The sequence below is a fragment of the Solanum pennellii genome, chromosome 6 (assembly GCF_001406875.1).
Source record: "Solanum pennellii chromosome 6, SPENNV200".
Taxonomy (NCBI): domain Eukaryota; kingdom Viridiplantae; phylum Streptophyta; class Magnoliopsida; order Solanales; family Solanaceae; genus Solanum; species Solanum pennellii.
Window position 1 is genome coordinate 56,745,358 of NC_028642.1, and position 9,086 is coordinate 56,754,443.

At 34.1% G+C, this 9,086-nt stretch overlaps 1 protein-coding gene across 1 annotated transcript; it reads right to left on the reverse strand.

The window, feature by feature from the left end:
• Positions 1–6,407: 6,407 nt before the first annotated feature.
• On the reverse strand, positions 6,408–7,892 carry LOC107023403 (protein FAF-like, chloroplastic). Its single transcript, XM_015224091.2, has one exon. The coding sequence runs from the start codon at positions 7,740–7,742 to the stop codon at positions 6,870–6,872; it is 873 nt and encodes a 290-aa protein (XP_015079577.1). The 5' UTR covers positions 7,743–7,892; the 3' UTR covers positions 6,408–6,869.
• Positions 7,893–9,086: the final 1,194 nt, after the last annotated feature.

Genomic DNA, 9,086 nt, shown 5'->3' on the forward strand with positions numbered 1-9,086 from the left:
AGAACAGAAGTGAAAACTGCATTTTGCAGAATGAAAAACTAACTTTCATTGAGCTGATCTCTGCACATTTATACAAGTAAGTTGTAACAGAAAAAGAATCTAACTAACTGAAAAATAACAAACTAACTAACTAATTGAAAGATTAAAAAACTCAAGTCATAGCTAGACTAATTTAACAGAATGTTAAATACAGATCTTAACACCCCCCCTCAAGTTGGCAGTGATGTAGTTACTGACAACTTGCGCAAGATGTTAGAATGACTAGGTCCATTCAAAGCTTTAGTTAGAATATCAGCCATTTGTTCTGAAGTGGAGACATGATGAAGAGCAATGAGTCCTTCTTGCAATTTGTTTCTCACGAAATGGCAATCAACCTCAATGTGTTTGGTGCGTTCATGGAATACTGGGTTCTTTGCTATATGGATTGCTGCCTGGCTATCACAGAAAACTGAGATAGGTAACTTACAAGATTCAGTTAGTTCTCCCAATAATCTTTCCAACCAAACCAATTCTCCAACTACCTTTCTGATTGCTCTGTATTCTGCTTCTGCTGATGACAAGGATATTGTTGTCTGTTTCTTTGATTTCCAACCGATAGGACTATCCCCTAGAAACACTATATATCCACTTACAGATTTCCTAGAATCAGAACATGCTGCCCAGTCAGAGTCACAATATGCAGTAATTGTACAATCTGCATGTTTGGTCATGAAAATCCCTTGGCTCAAGTCATTCTTCAAGTATCTCAATACATGAAAGGCTGCCTTAAGATGTGGTTCTCTAGGTGCCTGCAAAAATTGGCTAAGATGTTGAACACTATATGTGATGTCCATTCTTGTATTTGTAAGAAAATTCAATTTTCCCACCAACTTTCTATAATAAGTTGGATCAGTAAGTAGTGTTCCTTCAGTTGAACTCAATTTCACAGAGGGATCAAGTGGTGATGATGTTGTGCTACAGTTTGAGCAACCAAACTCCTTGATTAAATCAGTAGCAAACTTCTTCTGAGAAATTAAAACACCATTGTCTTTGTATAGAATTTCTAGGCCTAGGAAATAATGCAGCTTTCCCAAATCTTTTATCTTGAACTGATCATGTAGATGTGCTTTTAAGGACTCAATTTCTGCCAAGTCTGTTCCTGTCAAAATAATGTCATCAACATATATAGCTACAAAGACTACAGACATTCCAACTTTTCTATGGAAGAGAGAATAGTCACTGTCAGAGTGTGAATATCCTCTTGAGCAAAGTGTTGTGGCTAGTTTTTCATACCACTGTCTGCTGGCCTGTTTTAAACCATAGAGAGACTTTCTCAACTTACATACCATTCTTCTATCATCAACTAGAAGGCCTTGTGGTAGTTGCATATAGACCTCTTCATGTAGATCACCATGAAGGAAGGCATTGTTAACATCTAGTTGAAATAAACTCCAACCTTTCTTGACAGCCAAACCAATTAAGGTCCTTACAGTGGTCATCTTTACCACAGGTGAGAAAGTTTCATTATAATCAACACCTGCTTGTTGTGTATAACCTTTGACAACTAATCTTGCTTTAAACCTCTCCACTGTACCATCAGCTCTGTGCTTGATCTTGTAAACCCACCTGCAACCTATTGGTTTCTTCCCTGCAGGTAGTGTTACTAAATCCCAAGTGTTATTATCATACAAGGCCTTAAATTCTGATGTCATGGCTGTTTGCCATGCAGGATCCAAGCATGCCTCCTCATAAGAAAATGGTTCAATGTCATGAGAAATGTGTTGCATTAGTTGCTGACTATCCAGGCAAAAAGAGGTGAGGGAAATATGGTTTGAATTGTGATGACTGGTGTGTGGAGTAGGGATTGAAAAACATGAATGTGATGAAGGCAACTTGTAGGCATATTCACTTAGATATTTTGGAACAGTGTGTGTCCTAGTTGATCTCCTAAGAACTGATTCATTTTGTGTTTCAGTTGGTATTGTAGGAGTAGAAACAGTTTGGATAGTGGTTGGTTCTTCAGTGTGCATGTTTGTTGGTAAAACAGTAGGGGTTTGAGTGTTAACTCCAACAATCTTATCAAGTTCAAAAGGTGAGGAAACAGAATAATCAGTGTTAGTGACTTCCTTGGTGATATCCTTATCTAACATATTCAACATTGTAGAATTATTTCTCAGATTTTTCAAGACAGAAGTGAATGTAGAATCAGGAAACACATCAGCAAAAGGAAATATATGCTCATGAAATGTGACATCTCTAGAAATGTGTATCCTTTTAGACTCCAAGTCTAGAACCTTGTAACCTTTTGTGTTGAAAGGATATCCAATGAAGATGTGAGGGGTTGATCTTGGTTCAAATTTGTCTTTATGTGTTTTGATGGTGGGAAAGCATAAACATCCAAATGACCTGAGGTGTGAGTATGAAGGCTGCTTGTCATACAATATTTCAAAAGGTGTTTTGTTGTTTAAGATTATGGAAGGAAGTCTATTGATCAGGTATGTTGCAGTAAGGACACATTCCCCCCAATATTGTAAAGGAAGTTTTGAGTGGTATAACAAAGCTCTGGCAGTTTCAAGCAAATACTTATGTTTTCTTTCTACAACACCATTTTGTTGTGGTGAGTAAGGACAAGTTCTTTGATGAATGATTCCTTTATTCTGGAGAAAATCAGAGGTTTCTTTATTTGTGAATTCTAAACCATTATCAGTTCTGATGGACTTTACTGTAGTTTTGAATTGGTTTTCTATTAGGCAAATCAAGGCTTTTATGGTTTGTAGTGAATTGCTTTTGCAGCTGAGCAATTGAGTCCATGTTGATCTACTAAAATCATCAACCATGGTTAGGAAGTATTTCTGATTTGTATGTGTTGGTGTATTATATGGTCCCCATAAATCAATGTGAAGCAATTCAAAAACTCTTGTGGATTGTATTGTCTTTTTGGTAGGAAAAGGAATTCTTGCTTGTCTTGCCATTGGACAAATAATGCAAGTAAAAGGTTGTTTTGGGGCAAAGGAAACAGGTATAGTAGAGATAGCCTTCATTTTTCCAAAAGGTACATGGCCTAGTCTTGCATGCCACAAATGATCCACATTTCCATGAGACATACATGATTTGTGAAAACTAACAGGACACAAATTACTAACAGATGATTGTTGTGGAGTCCAACAAATGTCTTTATTATTTTCATGAAGAGATTTTACAGAAGAGATACAAGTGAAAGGCTTATGTGATACAGGATATGAAGCAGAAGAAGATGGAACTGAAGCAAGTGAGGAAGAACCAGATGAATTCCTGCAGTTTGGACACCTTGAACAAGTGAAGTATAGGCCATCCTTTGCACTACCAATCTCCAGAGGGCTCTTCAGAGAAGGGCCCTGCATAATACATGATGAATTGGTGAAACTAATGATAGCTTTGAGTTGTGAAGTTAGACACTGAACAGAAATTAAATTGAATTTGAAACTAGGTACAAATAACACTTGATATAGAGTCAATGTTGAATTTAGATAGGCATCACCAACTTCAGTCACTTTCACTTTATATCCATTTGGTAGTGTAACTAAGAATGGATAAGCCAAGGGTCTGATTTTAGTAAGTAAGGCTTTATTATATGTCATGTGGTTTGTGGCTCCTGAGTCTATAATCCATGATGCAGCAGGTGATACAACACATTTACAAGACATTTTACCAAAATCAGTTATAGAGGAATGACAAGCTAAGATACCTGCAAGGTTCACAGCTCCTTGTTCATGTGTAAATCCATCTGCAGAATTTTTGTGTCCATCACTCGTGGCTTCTCCATGAACATGAATGTTTCCCAACAAACCAAGCAACTGATTATACTGATCATATGTAAAGCTATGAGTCAAATTGTTTCCTTGATCTTCATACTTCTCAGAAGTTGTACTTCCTGAATTACCATGAACATTTGCTGCAGATCCTGAATTTCTCCCCTTAGTAAACTTAAAATCTGGAGGAAAACCATGTAATCTATAACATTTTTCCTCAATGTGGCCTGATTTCTTACAATAGTCACAAAACAAATTTGACTTATTGTAGTTTGATGGATATGTTCTGAATGAATTTCCTGAATTACTAGATGAACCTGTATAGTAATCAGAAGATGAATTGTTGGCAGGATTATTTTGCTTGTACACACCCTTACCCCCTCTTCTACTTGGAACAAAACTTGTTCTGAAAGTGTTAGTGTTGTTGCCTGCATTAGATTGCCTAGAACCTGAGCTGCTGTTTGTAGATGCACTCAGTGATGTGGAATCCAGATGAATTCGAGAATGTGGTTTGATTTCCCTTTGTTTTTCTTCCTGAACTAAGATGGAGAAAGTCTGTGCCATGGTGGGTAGAGGATTCATCATCAAAATGCTTCCTCGCACAATTGTGTAGACTTCATTTAGGCCCATTAAGAACTGAATAAGTCGTCTATCTTGTTCTGCCTTGTGCAGCTTATTCTTACCCCCACAAGTGCATAAACAAGTGCACTGTGTAGTATCCAAAGTAGCTAATTCTTCCCATAACCTTTTGATGTTGGTGTAATAACCTGTAACATCAAGGTTTCCTTGAGTAAGACCACTGAGTTCCTGTTGAATTTGATACAACTTCGCACCATTTGCTTGATCATATCGATCTTCTAATTCATCCCATAACTCCTTTGCATTGTTTACATATTGTAGGCTATCAGCTAGATCCTTTGACAGAGAATTAAGAATCCAGGAGGTTACCATATTGTCACAGCGCTCTCATTGATCATACATAGGTGAAGTTGGAGCTGGTTTCTTAATCTTGCCATTGATGAATCCTGTTTTATTTTTCACCGAAAGTGCTCTGAGAACTCCCCGTCGCCATGAACGGTATCCAACACCATCAAACACGACTGGAGTGATTGATGATCCAGCATTCTCTGAAGGATGCACATAGAGAGCATTATTGAAGTCAGGAATCTGTGGTTGTTGAGTTTCAGCAGTCAAGGTTGGTTGATCTGTATCAATCGCCATGAATCAATGACCAGCAAGAAGAAGAACAACTGAGATCTAAAAAAAATGGGAATATCAGATTGATGACTGATCGAAGAAACAAAAGCGAGATTTGAAGAAGAAGAGAATCAACACAGAGGAAGAACCCAAGGCTCTGATACCATGTAGAAATGATCAGTATCTTCCTAAGAACTCCATGGAAGGAGCTCTGAATTTCTGGAGAAGAAGAACAGAAGTGAAAACTGCATTTTGCAGAATGAAAAACTAACTTTCATTGAGCTGATCTCTGCACATTTATACAAGTAAGTTGTAACAGAAAAAGAATCTAACTAACTGAAAAATAACAAACTAACTAACTAATTGAAAGATTAAAAAACTCAAGTCATAGCTAGACTAATTTAACAGAATGTTAAATACAGATCTTAACAAGGGTATTTTGGAGCCAATAGGTGGATGAGAAGAGCATTTTGGAGCCAATAGGTGGATGAAGGGTAATTTTGTACCATTTTTAATACTTTAAGGGTATTTCAGGCCCTTGTCCGAAGATATAATTGAAAAAAGAAATTAAGTAGCAATGGAAACACACCAAATTGGTTGTTCCATAAAATAGGGATTTCCATTGTTACGTAACAACAAAATTTAACAATACAGTATAACACATTTTAAGTAACAATCAAAACATACATTATAGGTATAATAACAATACATTACAATACAATGGATAATAATGATTCACACATGGTATAAGAGTATATGATATAATATGTATTATCATACTGCTCCGTCTTTGACTTGCAATATCCTTTTAGAAATATCAAAAAACATAAAGATGATTTACTATAATTTTTTTAAAAATAGAAGTTATTTAAATATTAAATATTAAATTAATAATATTTTTTAATAAAAATAAAATTAAACACAAATTAATAAATCATTTTTTGTATTCATCAATTGAACCAGTAAAATTAGACAACTTAGCTTTTAGGTGGAGTATTTCTTCTTACCTTTCTTAATATATCATTTACCATACTTTTTTTGTTATTTTTTGAATTTCTATTTTAGGTGTAATGACTAGAGTATTTGTTTATTTAATCGTATATAGTAATACTTTTTTTGGTCTAAAAAATAACTTGACTAAAACTCCATTCTTTTCGATCAAATAAAAAGTTGGACCCAAAATAATGAAATTCCATGCATATAATATATATTTTATTTCTCCTTTAGCTGCATTGACTGCTACAAATATTGAATATCTCTCTTGCTATGCTCACAGAATATGAACTTTGTGAATTCCTAGTAAAATTTCTAAAATTACTCATATTTAGACATCATTAGGTGCAAAGTATAAAATTACAAAGACATTGTATTATCACATTGACAAATAACATTTTAATTTTAACATGAAACTTTCTGATGCAAGCAGAATCGAAAATACTAAGCTACAGATAAATACAAGTTCAAATTTTATTTGAGGATGAAATCGAGTATTCCTCGTTTCATGTTATTGCTGGGAATACATTAATTTACCCCATGAACATTACTACTCTCTTGCTACTACCTTTACATCATCATCTAAATCTGGAACTCAGAATTACATTTCCGATTCCTCTTTATTTTCATAATTGAAACAGAGAGAGAAAAAGAGTAGTTTTAAACCTTTTTTTTTTTTACAAGTAAACCAAAAAAAATAAAAAAAAAATTAAACACCCCTTTGTCTTTGTGCAGGAGCGGAGCTAGAGCTTCTGTTTCAGGTTCGTCCAAATGCTTTGGTCCGAACACTGTATTTATCTTGAATATGTAACTAAGTAACTTAGAAAGGACTAGAAACGTGAACTCGTATGTTTTTAAATATTGGCTTCGCTTCGCCTCTGCTTTTTATGATATCTATTTTTTTTTTAATTCCTAAATTGTTTTAGATTCTCCAACTTCTCTTTTCTCATCATCATCGTCGTCATCATTTGTTACGTATTGACTTGATTCATCTTCTTCAACATCCTCTGAATCATCATCATATTCTTCATCTTCATCGAAAAATTCGTCATCTGACTGAACAATATGTAGCTTCAATCGTCCATCTTCTCTACATGCATGCAAGAATTCCCATTCAGGAATTTTAACTTCCTTGAGAATAAACCTACCATTTTCTCTAAAAGATTCAAAACAAACACAGGGCTTTCCGTTTCTACCAATGCAAGAAATTGGAGGAGGCAATAATGCCCCTTTATTTGTTCTTGATTTAATTTTTGTATATTCATGACTTATAATCCCCTGATTATGAATGTTTATTGATCTAATTTCTTCGTGTTCTTGATCATTCCCAATGCTCAATGCATTCATAATGTCTTCAACATCATCACAGCTTTCAAATCCAAGGCTTTCTGTACATATTGAAAGACAATCTGAATTTCTTGAAGAAAAGCTATCACTATGCTTGTAATGTTTATTCTGACTGCTTGGTGGATAAATGGGGTCTCTGTTTTTCCCTTCAACACCAGATTGGTGAATTGCTTCGAAAGATAATGACGAATTATTATAAGAAGAACATGTCGATGATGATGACGACGACGACGATGAGGTGGTAGTAGACAATGGAGGGAGATAATTAGAAGAAAACGATGAAACAGAATTTAATTCATCAAAAATCTCCATAAAGGATGAATCTTTATTTGGTTTTGTTGATTTAATCTGATTCCATGAAGAAGTGGAATCAAGAATTGTTGAATTTTCTGGGAATGGTTTGTCAAAAAAGTGTTTTAGGCCTCCACAGGTAACCATATTTATTATCAACCCTTAAAGACAGAGTTGTTGTTAATTGAGCTAAGAACTGAGAAGCAACAAAAAGAGTTAACTTCAGGTTGGTTTTTCTAACGGTGAAACATAGGCGATTCTTGTGGTGAGGATGGGAAGATAAGGTGTCAATGACTTGGTTTATTTAATTAGTTTATATCCAATTTAAATCGTTACTAAAATTAGACTTTTTAAAACCGTTCCAATTATTTCGATGATAAGTGAGTTACGTTGGAGGTAGATATACATACATACACAAAACAACACAGGATGAGAATGGGATTGTTGATAAAGTCAAGAGAAATGTGATGTTTATTAATAGTTCCTGTTTTACAGGAGTACCTCTCAATTTAGAAATGAAATAAATTTTGGTGGTTTCTATTGTATATCTGAAACTGTAAAATTATTGAAATAAAAGAGTGCATGAATATCACATGTGGAATAATTTTACTTGTCAATTTACGCAAAAATAAAAGCAATTGTCATTTCTTTATTGTTGGTTAAGGAATTGGATCAGAAAATAATCCAGTTGTTATGCGAAGACAGACGGGCTTTTTAAAAGGCTGATAAGTCGCCTTCTCTAATTTTTGTATGAGAGAAGGTTCTAAAACGTATATCAAGTATTTGAATTGATATAAAATTACGTTTTAGTTATTTATCGATCTTAAAATATTTTTAACGTTATCGATTCAAAAATATCCTGCACTCGATGTTAATCTTTTGATTCATATTTTCTTTATATTTAATAGCTCTCTTAAAATAAAATTATTAAATATTTATTTATTATATTTCTTAGAGCAACTTTCACATAGAGGAAACACAAATATTATATTTATATGCTATAATTATAGTTTGCATAATAGTGCTTCATAGCAAACATAAATATGTATATCTCGCTATATATATGCAAAAAAAAGCAATTGTATAATTTGTTTCTGTTTCGGTATACATATACAAAAAATTAATTGTATAATATGTGTTTGTATAAAATGAGAAAGAGAGAAAGACAAAAGAGAATTGGGTAGGAAAATATTTGTATTGTATAATTATAAGTGTATAGGACGAAGATATATGTACTTGCATGTGTATATACAATTTTCTCTCATTTTATACAAAAGAAAATACAATTCATACATTTTTGTTTGTATAAGCGAGAAAGGCGAGGAAGAGACCGACGAGCGAGATCTGGGAGAGGGGAGAGAAGAAAACGAAAATATATGTATACATACAATTTTCTCTCACTTTATACAAACGCAAACATATTTTATGCATTTGCATTTGTGTAAAAGCGAGAGAGACGAGGGAGAGAACGAGATTCACCAAGAGAGAGGC

Excerpts from the sequence above, each read along its gene's own strand:
- LOC107023403 (XM_015224091.2), bottom strand. The coding sequence starts at position 7,742 with ATGGTTACCTGTGGAGGCCTAAAACACTTTTTTGACAAACCATTCCCA.